The 18034-nt window shown below is 31.6% G+C and overlaps 1 protein-coding gene across 1 annotated transcript; it reads right to left on the bottom strand.

The window, feature by feature from the left end:
* Positions 1 to 1842: 1842 nt before the first annotated feature.
* Positions 1843 to 7933, bottom strand: LOC110889463 (salicylate carboxymethyltransferase-like). The gene is made up of 4 exons (XM_022136991.2): positions 7832 to 7933; positions 6984 to 7400; positions 2814 to 3068; positions 1843 to 2328 (listed from the first exon to the last, which is right to left on the bottom strand). Exons 1-4 carry the CDS (start codon positions 7904 to 7906, stop codon positions 1969 to 1971), a joined length of 1107 nt encoding a protein of 368 aa, XP_021992683.1. The 5' UTR covers positions 7907 to 7933; the 3' UTR covers positions 1843 to 1968.
* Between the last annotated feature and the right edge of the window lie 10101 nt (positions 7934 to 18034).

Below are 18034 nucleotides of genomic sequence, written 5' to 3' on the forward strand. Positions count from 1 at the left end.
ATCAGAACGAGGTTACGAGTTGATTGATGTAAAACTTACCTCAAAATACTGCCCCCAACCCATGAAAACGGTGCTTCAATTCGGGTGTTTAACTTCCAATTAACAAAATTCAAGCCATTTCGAACACAATTTCGAGGTAAGTTTTACATCAATCAACTCATATCCTCGTTCTGATCAAAAGCCCTAAAACATTGGTTTATAATTCGGAAAAAAACTTAACTCCGTTAAGCTTATTTTAACGACGGTTTATTTTACAAAAAAATTGGACGAGGTCGGATTATTATTGGCTAATAACTCAGGCAATTTCAGAAAGAAAGATGAGATTATTATTTTCCAATTTGCCTATTCAAAATATAGTGTTTTTAAGTATAAAAAACTATAGCGAATGTTGGTACCTTGACGAATCAAACCAATACCGACCAACCATTGTAATTTATTCAGAAAATAATAATATAACAGAAAATGTTTTTTACCGTACCGAGTAATGTTACTGTACCGAACTGAACTACTACTGACCGAACAACATCGACACCGGTATTGATATCTATTTTTATGGATTTTTTGTTTCGACATGAGTCAGTTAAAATATTTTTCCACTACCCGTACCGAATCAGTATGTAACTTTATTTTTGGTGTATATTCCAAATTCACGTTGCACCACGTAGGGGAATTCCACTGATTATATTTATATTTATCGTTCCTTATCTTTGAGAAAAGTAGTGATGTTAGGGTTTGGGGTTTAAATTTTCAAATTTCGGATATTCGAAATTTTGGATACGGATTCGGACATTGAGCAACAAGCCTTTGGAACCACTCATAGACCCGAGTGGACTAGTGAAGTCTCGTGAGAGTTTATGCAGAACATACCCACAACGTTCATTTAACTAAAATGCAAAAAAGTAAAATAAAACAAATAAAGATACAAATTATACAACATTCATATCTGATGTTCTTTCATGGTGGTCAAAGTTAACACTTGCCTGCCGAATTTTCAATGTAAGCTCTATAGTCGACATGCCATATCCAACTTACTTTTTCATGTCCGACACATCTATATAAATTAAATGTGGGTCCACTTCTTACTGATTTGCTCAATGTCTTGCATTACCATCTTCCTAATCTTTGCTCTCAAAGCCACATCCCTAACCTTGTTAGTTGGAGATGAAGCGGAATAGGATAAACCTGTATTATATCAATCGCTAATTCCTCAGTAGGTGCCAAGTCTTCATGTAGATTTAAGCATATAATTTTTAAGTTCAGGAAGACTTTCAACCTCTTCTTCATTTTCATCAGTTGCTAATTCCTCAATAGGTGCCAACTCTCATGGACAATTGTATGTCGCTAAGTCAAGGGTGAAAAGCAAGGCTGGTTTAAAGTTGTTATATAACAAATAAGGATGACAATGTTACCAATAAAACGTCTAATGTTGTATACAAAGAAGTTTTTAGAGATTTATGAATTATCATGTATTATGTTAAATACTCGATTCTATTTATAATTCGCTTTACTGCTTTAAAACGATTAAAGATGTTTGTTATTCATTTATCATTTATAAGATGTCCCTTGCTAAGTCCGTGTATCACACGGGTGCTAAACATAGTATTTTATAAACTATAGGTTTAAGATATTACTTAACCTGTATGTTTAGGCTTTTAATGTAATCAAAGTATATTTTGTATTTCCTTGGCCACACACTGCCCCAACATAAAATATCATGCTTGATCTTACTTGTTATTTTACTATAAAACCCCAGCTGTGGATCTATCCGTTATATATTTTAACTACCGTTGTTGGTAAGCTTTTATCCAACAAGAATTAATGTTTTTCTTTGTATAGTTGTAAAAGAAGATATGTAATGAAGCACAAACTATGGTGTTCAAAACACCAAACATTTATTTGAACCTTACAATAAGGGCCCTTACATTTTTATTAGAATAAAGCAGTCATTGGTGCTCACAACACAAAAGTTCACCCTTTTCGGGTCATCGAAACAGTAACATTGACGAGCTTGGCATCTTCTATCGACATCCGATTCTTGATGACATTCGTGTACCTTGCGAACACCTCCTCCATGATTGACTCACCAAAGTGACTCAAGAGCAAAGGTTCTGCAACAGCTCTCATACATTTACTCATATTAACTCCTTGTGTATCATCTTCGGATAAATTAAGATTCTGGTCTGTGCATGCATCCCAATTCACTTCAGAAACCTCAAGGCAATCAACTACAAATGACCCTTCTTTATTCACTTCATTACTAACTTCTTTAAGGCTAGGAGTGTACTGTGGAATGTTGAACAAATCCATTTTCTCTTCTTTTATAAGTCCCTATATTGAGTATTTTCAATAGTTCATAATCAATTTTAAGCTGTTTTTTTTCTTTTGTTTCTTAATTAACGGAACAAATAAGGATTATTGGATTTTAATAATCTTAAGTTTCACCTGTTGGTCGATAATACTCCCAACTTAAAAAATTTCCTCCAACAATCCCAACTTGTAAGAATTTGACCCCCATCGATTTTTTTCTAACTGGGTCTAATCCAGTTAGTTTTTACTTATGTGGACATGATGTAGAAGCTGACATGGATATACGATGATGTGGATATACGTCATCGTATATCCATGTCAGTGTCCACGTCATCATCCACATCAGCAAAAACTAACTGGGTAAGACTCAGTTAGAAAAAAAATCGATGAGGGACAAATTCTTACAAGTTGGGATTGTTGGAGGAAATTTTTTAAGTTGTGATTTAGCAAGTGAAAGTTAGGATTATTAAAATCCAATAAAGCATAAAAACAAAATAAATTGTTACCTCAACAACCATATCATTTAGGGTTTCGGCTAAGAGGTCCCAATGGTAACAACATTCTTTGCTACAAGGATCGTCACTTCGTCTCCCTAGTATTGTCAAAACCATACGCCCTCCTCCCACCATCTCCTCGGCACGACATTTGAGAAACATAAAAAAATCTCTTTGAAATTGCTCGTGGTATGCTCTTATTACGCTTGGAGGGCTTGTTGTTGATATGTATATGCTCCCTTTGTTAGTATTTTCCATGTCAGGAACCTATTCAAAAAAATTACTATTCCATCATTAATTTTGTCACCACGCATAATATACACAAATAAGTCTATATTCTTTCACAACACCGTGGCGTTTAGGAATTTTACGACAAATACCATAACTAAGAATATCTTATGACTAAAAACTTCAACACAATTTAGCGACCCTATTGGATGCTTTAGCTTCACCCTTTAAATACTACAACGTAGCGACCCTAGTGGATATATACTCTAGCTTCACTAAGGGTGAGCAAGTTTAGGTCCGGACCGAAAATAACCGAGAACCGAACCGAAAATATACCCAACCCGACCCGAACCCAAGTACCTAGGTATTTAGATCGGTTCCAATTTTTCATATAAAATCAGGTCGGGTCGGGTCGGTTCTCTCGGTTCTTTTCATGGTGAAACCCGACTTTGACATATGGACCGGAACCGACCTTATATTTAGGGTAGTGAATCGGTTCTGTATTTTATGTTTGATTGGTTCTCGGGTCGGGTCGGGTAATGGTCGGGTAGGGTCGGGTTTTTCCTTTTGCTCACCCCTAAGCTTCACCATACGCTCTCGCCCCTGACGCGGTGCGGTTCAGTAACACCGCACATGTTAAGGGGCAGAATTTTGTGTTTAGCAGGGTAGGGTTTGCTATTCAGAAAGGGGTAGCGGCGCAGCTTGTTGCTCGTCTACCTGCCATTAGTTTGTAATCGTATTGTGTTTGTTTATAATATATAAATTATATATCTAGCTTCACCATACACTCACCCCTTTAAAATATTCAATCTAGCTTTACCATACAGTCACCCCTTTATATACAGGGTTAAGTTTATTTGCGTCTAGTAGCCTTCGACAGTTTGCGTCTAAGGTAGAAGATGCGTCCAAGATGTAGAGGATGCGTCTAAGATGAGCACAATGACATGATGCGTCTATAGGTTGCTTGATGCGTCTAAGATTGTATCGTGGGTTTTCACGCCAACTTTTTTTTCTTTTCCACCACAATTTTTAAACGAGCATAACTTTTTTCATACGATGGAGAGAGAGAGAAAGAGATGACTAGGTGAGTTAACACACATAGGGCGATTCCACAAGGGTTAAATTCGTTTGCACCATAATTATGTACGTTGTTAACAATTACACACAAATTATGCAACATAGATAGTAGAGTCGTCTCCGAATATTTAAGTGCCTCGGTCGAGCCGGAGAAAAAAAGGTATTGGTCTAACGAATTACATAAACTATTTTGTTGAAACGACAATTAATATTACACCAATAAACATAAAAAAATATAAGGATGCTAAATTCACCGGTTTCTAATGTAACAAATAGCTTAAACTCCATATAAAGTTTATCACCATCAATATCCGATCTTTACGGATCAAAATAAGACTAATGAGCCCAATGTTTTAAAAGATTTTAGATATGGATAAAAAAAATATATTACTTGTGCCGAATAGGTTGTAAGGTTACATTTTTACAGAGAGGGTCCAATAAATTATATAGATAGATGTTTGGGAAATTAATATTGATCAAAAAAGACTAATGAGCCCAATATATTATAAGATTTTAAATATGGATAAAACAAATTATTTGTGTCCACTAAATTGTAAGATTAGATTTTCATAGAGAGGTTCAATAAATTTTTCAGTTTCAAAGTTTTAAAAGTATATATAAAAAACTGTTTCTCAGCCAAAAAACCAAACCCCAAAAAACCCAAAACCCAAAATCCTAAAAACCTCGAAGAACACTCCTAGTTAACAGGGTTGGCCCTGAGAATTCGTGTACCCTGTTCGAGCTCGAAAAAACGTGCCCTTAGGCCTTAACCAAATTGGGTATTGGGCTCACTAACGGTCTAAACCTAATGTTAGTGGGCTGATAACTAATCTAGACTATAAGAATAGTTATGTAAATGTGTCTATGTTGGTACTAATTCTATGGGTATACCCTATTAAAAAATTTACATATACATATCTGATTTTTTTCATAACGTACCCTTCAAAATATCAGCAACCCACCCCTACTTAGGCATGTCAATATATTAATTATGACACATTGGTTGGTAGCACTCTTATCTTTTTTCTTTGATTATCTAAGGCAATATATGAGAAGTAACTTAGTGGAAACACTACTTTTTCATTGGGATCAATTTGGTACTTAACAATCAAAGTGAAAATTAGATGTGAGTGATCAAGTTAATATTATTTTAGCATCGTTTAATGAATTATAGTTTGAATTATTAAAATCAAATTTATCTAACCTGCTTTATATTGCAGCGGCGTCGAAACCTAAAGTAACTTGAATTTGTATTGTCAATTATTTAACCCGACTTGTTTCCAAACAAAACTTATGTCAAAAATATAGACCAACTGAAAACATACATAAAATAAGCACGGAAACTTTTCGTATTATATTCGACTTGACTTATTACTTAGAAAAATTTACGTAAAAAATGTAAGTTAACTTGGATTTATACCAAAACGTACTTAAATAAAGCACATAAGAAAATAGTTTTTTTAAGTTAATGAATGGTAACGTGTGTTGCGATGAAGTTGAAGCGTAAAGTAACCCGAACTTATATACCGTCTAGGGCTACAAACGAACCGAACGAACACGAACAAGGCCTTGTTCGTGTCCGTTCGTTAAGGATATAATGTGTTCACGAACGTTTCATGAATACTTGCCAAACGTGATTTTATGTTTGTGTCTGTTCACTAAGCAAAGGAAAGTGTTCATGAACGGTTCACGAACACAGATAAAATTGGCGAAGATGACAATGGATAAAGGTGGATGGTGAGAGGGAGCGACTCTAGACCTTGAATCCCTAATTTTTGAATGATGGTTGATGGTTATTTTCGATGTGAATAATGAGAAGGAAAGTGGAACGGTGCATAAACAAGGTAGAGATAAGGTTTCCGATTTTATTTGTTCAAGTAATGAGATAAATAAAAATTAAAGAATATAAAAGGTTTAGATAAAATAAATAAATGCTAAAAAATCTTTAATGAACAACATAAATAAATGAACATGAATGGACGTTGATGAACAAACTACCGAACGTTCACGAACGCAATGGAACGAACGAGATATTTATTCGTGTCCGTTCATTTAACTAACCGAACGTAATTTCTTGTTCATGTTCGTTAATTAACTAAGCGATCAAACGTAAACGAACTTCCCGCCGAACGGTTCATGAACCGTTTGTTGAATCTTCGATTCGTTTACGGCCCTAAATTACCGCCTACTGAAAACGTATTATATATGACAAAACTTAGACCAACTGAAAATATACATAAAGATAAGCACAAAAACGTATTGACAAAAACATAGACCAACCGAAAAAATACATAAAAATAAACACGAAAACCTATTATATTTGACTCGCTTACATAAAAATAAAAACATAAAACTCGAAGGAGTCAAAATGATATTTTACAAAGTTGTTATAGATCTAAAAGGTATAAATCGAGGGTTAACACATAAAAAATAACAAAAAAAAAAGACAAAAGAAATCAACTATAAAAATATAAAAAAAAAACCTTGATTTGACTAATGCTACAGTGCAAAACCTTTCAACAAATGTTATATACTAGTATTTTCACCTTGGTTTAGTTTAAATCAGCTCGTTTATAACCGTACATATTCGTAACCTAACGGACAATAATTGGTAGTCATGTCTCTATTATTATTATATATAATTTGTTCCAATTAAAAGAAATGGAACCATGTTTTGCCTCTTCGATTATATTTTAATGGATAGATGACTAGATTAACACAAAGCTAAATGTGTATCTTTCATTATATGAATCACTCGCAATTAGTTCCTTTATCTTATATAAATAACACGTGAAAAAGATTTATTTAGTTTAAGTTTTTTCATAATTACATATACGCATTTTTTTTTTAATAATTATGCATAGAGAGAGAAGTAACCTTAGAGAGCCACATGAGACTATAGGATGAGTGGACAAAATGAAGGCTTTTGTTGAGAAAAAGCCTTGTATAGAATGATCCTGGGACTCCAAAAAAGTAACATGGTGGTAAAGACGAGTTGTGGACCAGTAGCTGTGTAAGGTTCTTTTGAAATTTCGATACAGAGAGAAAAAGAGTGTTGAAATCATTATGTGGAAGATCATTCAAGTAGAACTGGATTTCTGGTGATTCATCATGACCTAATTTGAGTCTGATCTCGTGAATTGACTTGATAAGTTCCGATGCCACTAGCAAAGTGTTGGGTCCAGATGAACATCCAAGATCCGCCATGACTAGAGTTTTTGGGAAGTTCATACCACAATAAAGATTGGTCAAAGCATCTTCAATTATGGGTTTTGTCATTAATATCACCTTTCTCTGTCATACATAAGTAGTAAATTGTAAACAAGAATTAACAATGAGTTTCTTTATGTGTGTATGATCTATATCACTATATGTATGCATGCATAAACAGTTTTCATACTTTCACTATATCATGCTCATCTTTCAAGAATGAATATTACTATATCAAGAGTTTGATGACCCATGATATCACAATCAAACATTATAAATAAATAAACTATAACCCAATAATACATACATACATATATACAAACATACCTATGTGTGATTGTGTGTGCATATGTGGTTACGTATAGGGTTTATGCTAGCCTTCTTGGGTCGATATTGGTTTTAATTTCAAGAACATGACGACTGATCAGAGTTTAATATGCTATATATGGCATTTGTGTATGTATCTGTATACATATATACATGAGGTTATATACAAAAATATATATGCATGGTACCTGTAGAAGAGAATTGTTTGAATAGCTATAATCTCCATCACCACCATTCATACGAAGTACCTCAGTGACGTCCATGAAACACACTAGACCAAAACACACTCTCAATATACATCGATTGGGTTGGAATACATCCTATTTATATACAAATTGATGCTATTTTATAATCATAACAAACATGTAATAATATTTTATAATCATTAATTTTTTTGTTCCATTCTTCTTTGCATCATACATTACAATATTTTATAATCATAACAAACATGTAACAATGGTTTTATAATTCAAGTTGAAATTTTTATTCGCTTATTATCATTTTAAAATAATTGTTTTATTTAATTGTAAGTTTCTGTTGCCCAATGGTCTTTGTTAAAGTATTTATTACATAAATATAAATAACGTTTTAATAAAATATTATCAACTATCTATGAATCCAAGTTAATAAAATTAAATTATTAAATTTACAATTATAAGCAAACATTTTAACATGGACAGTACTACAACAATATAATAAGTCATATCTATACTATATTATAATACATGAGGGAAGGATTCCCAAAAGTTAAGAACTTCTTCCCCCATTATTTATAAATAAACCCCTAGAATGAGGGTAAAGTGGTCTTTTAAACCATAATTATTTTTTAGTCCCTCAATCTATTACATTTAAATCCTTGACATTTAACATAATTATGGGTAATTAGTTACACTCCCCCCCCCCCCCTTAATTCTTTAATATATTCCTGCGATATCTTATAACCCGTAATGTTTTAAAAAAAAATCCGAAGGTACCATGACGATCGGCACATTTTTTTAGACGTTTCGATAGTTGTCTTTTTTAGTTTCGTCGTGCGTTCATAAAGTACAAATAGCTGATGCGTAAATGTACAATTGATTAAAGCCAACATTTGTTTTTTACCCAAGCCAGCTTTAACCATTACCTAGCTACCGTGCATTAACATTTGTTTTTTACCCAAGTTTTTTATTTTGAACGACATTAATAAACTAAAATATTCCCTAATTTTACTTGTACAGAGTCAGTTTGTTGTGGCATGTTTAATATAGTAAGTATAGATAAAACTCACAACAAACTTTCTATTAAACATGCCACAACAAACTAAACAGGATATGTGCATCTTATTTTAAAAACTTAAAACTCACAACAAACTTCCTAAATAAATGGATGACCAATCTAAAACTAAACCCTAATGGACTACTATAAATACATAGCAAACACTCACAATTCTACATTTCTGTTGCTAAACAGATTTAAAATATGGAGCCAGTTCTGAATTTACTTGATGTGAAAAAACAAGCATGCGCTATCTGAAAAATCTAAGGTCGGTTCTATGATAAGTTTTGTTATATCGCAATAATGAATGATTGTTTTCTTTTATTTACTTTTATGTGAATACTAACTTATTTGATTTTTCAGATTCAATACACCAATTTAAACACCCCAGTTGTCGAACAAACTTTTGTTAGTTTTTAAGTAATATTTTCGCTTATAATCTTTCATATTAACAAGTTCGTTATGTTATTATTTGGTGTTTTATTGTAGGATGATGGTGATAATAGTGTTGAAATTATTTCTTATGGTGCAATGTTCGGTCCATACAAGTCTAAGCTTCAACGTCAATTTAGTGAAGAGGTAATTTTAAAATTTATTTAATCTTTTTTAAATTTTTTTATTCAATAATTGTTCTTTTTTAAATTTATTTAATCATTTTTTAACTTTTTTATTAAATTTTTGTTTTTTAAGGATCGGAAGTATGACAAAAGAAAAGATCTAAGAGACTCTCTGAATGGAAATGGGTCGAGGTTATAAATTTAGATGATTCTGAGGACGATGAGAAAAAAGATGAATTAGATGATACTGCTAATTCGAGCACAAACAAGAAAAACGGATCAAAAAGGAAGAGATTTTAGATGAAATATATCAAGTGTTTTTATGGTTTTTTCATTTTCAGTTGTTTTTGTTTGATATAGACTATCCCATGAATAATAAAGTTTATTTTATATTTGAAGTTTATGTTTTGTGTTATTTTATTGCACTTATAATTTACATCTCGATTGAACTAATATACTTTAGTACTTAATCATTTTCGTATTATATAATTTACATGTTCGTACTTGATCATTTCCAAAGAGATAAATTCGATTACCAAGAATGGCCAAAACATGAAAACTACCTCTTGGTTTGGAGTAAATTCAAGATTGTATTTACAAAGCACACTAAACTTATTCAATTTAACAGTCATGTTCCACGAGGATTTCGTATATATCGATTAGTGCCTTCTATAAAAAAAACTGTTGGACGACACGAGATATGAAAAAATAATTATATAATATTATAGATTTTTCGAATAATTTGTATTTCTTAAATAAAAAGATAAAGTTAATAAAGATATAAACTTTTACATCCTATTTTTTTTATAAAAATTGTTTTATAAAAATATGATTTTTTAAATATTTATAAAAATGAAATTTAACATTAGTTAAAGGTGTTTAAAACGTACCTACAAGTCACCTACTATTTTTTACTTTTTACTTTTTCAAAAACGAAAATTTTAAAATTAAAGTTTATTGGATGAGTATGATGTGGATATTTAAAAAAGTCATGGACTTTAAACAATAAAATTATAAACTTTATCATTTCACCAACAAAATAAATTTACTTTATAACGATAGCAACTTATTTTTTATTTTTTGTCATTTGTTTAGTATTTTTTATTAACAACGAATCTTTACATGTTTAAAACAGTTTTTCTATACTTTATTTATTATTAATTTTTATAACAAAACAAAACTTTGATATTTAGTAGATAGAAGATAAACTATGTTCCAAAATTTTAGGAATTATTTAATACTAATTTACGGATTAGTAGATAGATAGTAAACTATATCCCAAAATTTTAGGAATTATTTAATACTAATTTACAATATTTAGTAGATAAATATTAAACTATGTCCCAAAATTTTAGGAATTATAAGTCAACTAATAAAAAAAATAATTATTGCATTTATTCTTGGATATTAATCTAATAATTTGTATTTTTTAATTAAAAAGTAATAAAGTAATAAACTTTAAAGCTAAACTAAAAAACTGAACTTACTATGATATAAAGTTAATAAAAAAATAATTATTTTATAAACATTTTTATAACAAATAATATAAATAAAATACTCCAGAAATTTACAATCTTTACTAGATAAATTCTAAACTGGGTTCCAAATTTTTAGGAATTATAAGTTCAACTATATTGTTATTGATAATATTAGTCAGTTCTAAAATAATTATTTACCAACTTGACTAGATACATAGTAATAGATTGTGTTGCATATTTTTACGGATTATTAGTTAAAAGTAGACTCATATAGATAAGATTAGTTAGGAACTAAAAATTTGAACTTAGTATGATATAAAGTTAATAAAGATATAAACTCCTATCATCCTATTTTTTATAAAAACAGTTTATGAAATCTTATAAAACTATAAATTTTTTATATTTGTAAAAACCCAAAATTTAACAATTTAAGTTAAAGCTCTAAAACGTACTTACGAGTCAAATACTATTTTTTGTTTTTTATAAAAACGAAAATTTTAAACTTAAAGTTTATTGGATGAGTACTATGTGGATATTTATGAAAAGTTATGAACTTTAAAGAATAAAATTATACCTTATAGTTTAACCAATAAAATAGACAAACTTTACAATTATAACAACTTATCTTTTATTTTTTGTCTTTTGATTATTAATTTTTATACAAAAAAAAAAAACAATAGTTTTTGTCTTTTGGTTATTATTTTTTATAAAAGAACAAAACTTTTACATATGTGTAAACTTATGACATATATCCACCACAATAATGTTATCATAAATATTATACGAATAAGAAAACTAACAGAAACGAGTGTTGCAATGCAAAGTGTCGCCCCCGCCGCATCGCGCGGGCACCCTACTAGTATATTATAATGCATGAGGGAGGGGTATTTTAAGATACCCAAAAAAATAAGAACTTTTCCTCCCTTTATTTATAGAAAGACCCCTAAAATGAGGGTAGTTTGGTCTTTTAAACACTATTTATTTTTTAGCCCCTAAACTTATTATACTTAAATCCCTGAGATTTTAACAAAATTATAGATAATTAGTTACAATTCACACCTCCACAACAACTTATAATTTTTTTACATATTCTTGATATATCTTATAAACTATATTGTTTTAAAAAATCCAAAGATAGCACGACGACCTACACATTTTTGTCGACGTTTCGGTAGTTGTCTTGTTCAGTATCGATGTACGGGTTAAAAGGTACAAGTAGATGATGCGTTGTACAAGTGATTAAAGCAATGTGTGATATCACAATTTAATTTAATGTTATAATATAAGTTAAATTTTAACAGAAGGTGAGTGGGAGGTTTTCCGGGTGACATGTTTCAAATTTCAAAAGGTTTTGAAAGGGGGGGGGGGGGAAGGAGAGAGGGAAAAAGAGAGCCAGATCTGCAAAACAAACTCTCCTATCTTCTCAAACCCTACTTCCAATTCTCCCTCACGCCACTCTCAAACCCTACTCTCCAATTTAGAAACGATACAATGGAGTCGGAAAACAACGAAGGTATATTTTGATGTTTCCTGACTTTTTTTATTGTTCATCTGAGTGTGTTAAAATCCAGTGGCGGGCAGCCTAGGTTCCAAACGTGATCACCGGTTATCGAATGACGATGGAAGATACCGGGTGCGGTCCACGAAGAGGTAAGATATGGCTTCTGTTATTATCATTCTGAGCTATAGTTGGTAGTTTTGGTCAGATTAAAGTTTAACCATGGTTGATGTTGGTTATTTCGACGAATAGAGGCGGAGGTGGTGACTACCGGTTGCGGTGCTGACCTCCGGTTGCCGAAAAAGTGATGGTTGGCGATGATAGCAACGTGGGTATTGGGTGCTGGTCGATCAAGTATGGATCCAACTAGAGGTTGTTTGGTGAGGTTATTCCATCTTTCATTGTTCAACATGGTTTTCTGTAGATTCAATTGCTTTTACTTTGATAGTTTGACTTTAGTAATTTGAATACAATAAGCATTCGTATGTTGCATATTCAACTTTTTATTAGCTACAGGTTCATTATAGCATTTCAATTTTGTAAGCATTAAACACAACATAATTCCTATCTATAAGAAGAATATGTTAGTTATTACACATTCTTCTAATAACCAGAGAGTTCATATTAAAATATGAAAAAATAAAATATGAATTTGGTTTTTAGATTGATGATTTACAATTAAGATACATTTTATTTTTTTATAAATTAATCATTGTATAGTTTTACTTTTGGTGCCAAACTAAGAAGCTAAGAACTGAATAGATGATTGTAGTGCTATTTATTTATAATAACTATAGTCTTGGTGAGAATTTATCTATGCAATAGGCAGAACTGGAAAATGCCATTTCTCATTTTCTTTTTCTTTATGGCCAAATTTTGCTTCCCTTTCTGTTGATGCTGATGGTGTTAGAGAAAATCAATGTCAGCCTAATTTTAGGAAAAATGTTGTACCCACCAACTGATGTAGTTCTTATCATCTAAAAAAATAATTAAAATGTTTGGTAACAAGTATTGCTACATTCTATTTCAAATGCTTTTTATTGCATACTTTTGCTATGCGTAATCACATATCCAACTATTGCGAATGAAAGTTATAGGTGTTGAGGGGGGCTATGATGACTAAATGAGATTCGCCAGCTTAAATCCTGTGACTTTGGAAGTCCAAAAGTTCTGGTAAGTTTTGGTTTAAAAATATGTAGATTTCAATACACAAATATCATTCATCTTGTTTGTAAAGCTTTGACATATTACATATATTCCTTTCATCTTCTAGCTTTGCTTTCATTGGATAAGGTTTTCTATGTTTAATAGGTCAAAGGGGGAACCAAATATATCCTACATTTGTACTACATATTATCATGCACCTAAGCTCATATTTGGTGCAACTGAATACACGACTGCAATGGGTATATGGTCAGATTGTTATGTCCTTGCAGAATTTCTTCTTGGGCAGGTTCTTTTCAACACCATCTCTTAGGGTTTGTTTGGCTAGCTGTAATCAAATAATAAATTGATGAAACAAACTAGGTAATGAGATCAAAATAGTAATGGAATGATCATTGCATTCCAATATCATGTTGGGTTGAGGTGTGAGTGTAGGAGCAAAATTAGTTATAAATATTTTAATGCATTATATATATTTTTTTGAAGAGTGACTTTTTATGTACATGACTTAGCTGTCACCGGGAGTTTGTCAAAGACAAACTCCTGTCAGCCCCGCACTTGAGGATGCGATGTTCTATCGGGCCCCGGCCCCCGCGCAAGCTGATCTCCCCCCGGAAACCATACTGCCCCCACACGAGAGACTCGCTGAGGTAACAGCTGGGTAAAACCGGGTGTGCCCTCAGGACCGCACCATGCCTCGGTAGGATACGATCCATCATTGGGACCGCTACTTATGGAAAATAAAGAAGTAATTTAGTAAAAAAAACTGAAATTTATTATAAGAGATTGTTAGTGAAAATAAAACCATTGTAATTTTTCATACCATTACATGACGAAATGACAAAAAAAAACACCTAATTACAGCATATAAAATGCTACCTTATATCATGCTCTTACTTGCTATATATACTTTGTGGGTTTTTAGTTTTATAATTTTCCTCTGCAACATTTTTCATTCTTAGCCTATTTTTCCAGGTGAGAGTGGAGTTGGCCAATTTGTAGATACAAGAAATTATAGAGGACGCTGATCTCGATGATGAGAAATGATGGTGTGACAATATGGATGAGATCTTTGAGATGTTTAAGCTGTATGATTACTAAATTTTTAACCTCATGATCCAAAGTACTTGACACTTGAGCTTTTAGTTTTCAACATTTATGTTTAAGACTTATCTTTCCTTATTTGTGTGTTATTTTATATAACATTTAATTATGTTTAAGACTTATTTTTCCTTATTCGTGTGTTACTTTATTACACCAATGGTTTCTTGAAGTACTTAATAATTTAAATTCTAAATTTAGCAACTACTAGACATGTATAACACTTATGACATATATCCACCACAATAATATTATCATAAATATTATACGAATAAAAAAACTAGCAGAAACGAGTGCCGCAATACAAAGTGTTGCTCCCGCCGCATCGCGCGGGCACCCTGCTAGTATATATATATGGGAGGGTTTAAATGAGAACGCTAAATATCGCGAGAACCGTGAGAACGAATCAAAAAACCGCGAGAACTTTGTCAAAAACAATTCAAATTCAAAATTTCTTTTTACACTTATCGTTATTATTCGAATACAATGTTATAAATTTCATTTATACGTTTAAATTTACGTGAATTCGTAAATAAAGAAAATTTACACATGTGTAAGTTTGCCATTTACACATGTGTAAATTTGTTATATTTACACATGTGTAAATATTCTAATAAAATTGATTTTGAGAGGAGAAATGAATTATTTGATGTTGTAAATTCTTTTTTTTTTTTTTGATGTTGAATTTTAATTACAATGAGGTTAGTATTAAAAAATTTGGTTTTGATTGTTTTTTTATTCGTTCTCACGGTTCTCGCAATATTTAGCGTTCTCAAGATAACCCTCCCCTATATATATATATATATATATATATATATATATATATATATATATATATATATATATATATATATATATATATATATATATATGAGAAGGATAAATCGAAAACCCACTTGAGTTGAGAAAACTCAGAAAACCTTTGTAAAAAAACCATGTAAACTCAAGAAACATTTCTAAAAAAAATAGAAAATGTAATATACATATATTTGAACATTTTTAAAAAAGAAACACAAAAAACACCAAGTAGTTTTTTTTTAAAAAAATGTTACAAAATTTCAGGTTACATAATATATATGTCCAAAAAAATGTAACATACAAATTTTCAACATTTAAAAAAAATAATAAGCGTATTTTACATTTTTTTCATAAATAGGTCCGTGTACATTTATATTACATTTCCTATTTTTTTAGAAAAAAATAAAAATGTTACATAGGGTTTATTTGGGTTTTCTCAACTCACATGGGTTTTCGATTTATCTTTCCCCGCCGCCTGTCTCTCCTCTCCATCCTCTCGTTCCTCTCCCTCCTCAGTCGCATATACTCACGGTATCTCTCTCTCTCTCCTCCTCCCTTCCACCCCTCCTCAGTCTCTCCCCCGCCATAATACCTTGCAAAATTATATATAGGAGTGTTATCTTAAGAACTTTAAATATTGCAAGAACCATAAGAACTAATAAAAAAAACCAATCAAAATCATTTTTAATACAACTCACATTATATAACCCTACAAAAAAGCATGCCTCTCTAGAATGAAAAGTTGCAACTTTTAAAAAACCACACAAATACCTAATGGTTTGGATATAGACATAATGGTTTGGATAAAAGGTTTTAAATACATCACACACCTTCAAAAAAGTCACAACATTTCAAACTACTTTTTGTTGTGAAACAACGACCTACTAGCAACTAACATACAGACAAGAACAAGGATTATATATATTATAGAGAGAAATATAGAATATGGAATTCGTATTCATTCAGATGTATAATATCAATTACATGAAACCTCTATTTATAGATGCTTAACATTAATACAAAGGTAATAAATATATGGAGGTTACATATGTGGAGAGTCACCACATTATGATGCATTCATTCACCACATTATGATGCATTCATAACACTCCCCCTTGACTATCCACATGTTGAAATATAATAGTCTACTGTTCTTTTAATACGCTAGTTGATGCTGCCTCGTTAAAACCTTGCTAGAAAAACCCAGTGAGATAAAACCATAGCTAAGGAAAAAAGAGTGCAGTGCGTATTTCCCCCTGATACTTTTGGATCAGGTGTGTGCCTCATTAAAAACCTTGCTAATAAAACCCATTGGGATAAAACTTAGTTAAGGGAAAAAGAGTGCAACTTGAATAAATCTCCCCCTCATTATAATATGTATCCTTTAAGTAAAGTGTGTCCATCATCCTCGAAAGTTGCTCAAAACTTTTGTAGAATGATTTGTAGTTTGATGCCTTGAAGTGCAATCCTTTATGTTGAGTAATATTGTAAAATCTTCTTGTGAGACTTCTAGTGCTTCCTCTTGCGCACAAATACCATAAGATCCAAGACTATTTGTGTTACATTCTTTATATCTACAACACTAACAGAACTAACTTTCATGGGATTAGTAAAATATAGACACATATCATTCTTACCTTTAGGGTATCGACATATCTGCTTTACCATTCAAATGTCTCCTCATTGGACATGTGCTATATCATGTTGATAAATTCAAATAAAAAATATATATTATCAACATTTAAGTTAATGCACAATTGCACTTTAGCCATGGTACTTTTTGACTAAGTAGTTCAACATCCCTTTCTTGGGGTTGATAAGAATATTTTTTCTATATCAAGCGATCAGACAATTGTTCATGTACTCAACAAATGAGCTTTTTCTATATAACATCTTCTAGATGTAGTCAGATTGATGAGCAAAAATAGTACATATATACTCGAATTACAGGTCGAGAATAACTACACTTTGTAAAGGTCATTCAAAATTTTCCTCTTTAGTTTGAGAGTTCCCTCTCGATGATGTTTACATTATCACTGTAAGAGTGAAATCTTGTTTAAATAGATGTAGCTCATTTTATCAAAATTATACCTCTCTTTTCAGAGTATAGTCAACTGTACCACATACGAGTAGTTTCCCGTGAAAACCCGAACTTTCAATGTTAGTAATGTTAATTTTGTGACTCTAACTTCTCGTTATTTACTTCTCTCCAATGCGTTGCGTCGAATATTTTGTGTTATTATAACTCGGTTAGTTAACCTGTTTGTATAATTGAGCCACACATATTGGGCCTCATGTTTACTACCCGTATCGGCCACACACACACACTCGGGGCCCAAACCAAACGCACGTATCCACCCAAACACAACCGAACCTTAGAGTTGAGCCCACTCCTCATGGACTTTGAATGTGTTAACTAGAATTATGTGACTATAGTAAATTCACTTTAAATCCTTGTTACCCCAAGGCCTGGTCGCGCGAGCCCAAACTGAACCAAGCCCACCTTCTTAATTTCTTGTTTACGTAGATTTGTAAAAGAGT

This window comes from Helianthus annuus, chromosome 11, assembly GCF_002127325.2.
Source record: "Helianthus annuus cultivar XRQ/B chromosome 11, HanXRQr2.0-SUNRISE, whole genome shotgun sequence".
NCBI lineage: Eukaryota > Viridiplantae > Streptophyta > Magnoliopsida > Asterales > Asteraceae > Helianthus > Helianthus annuus.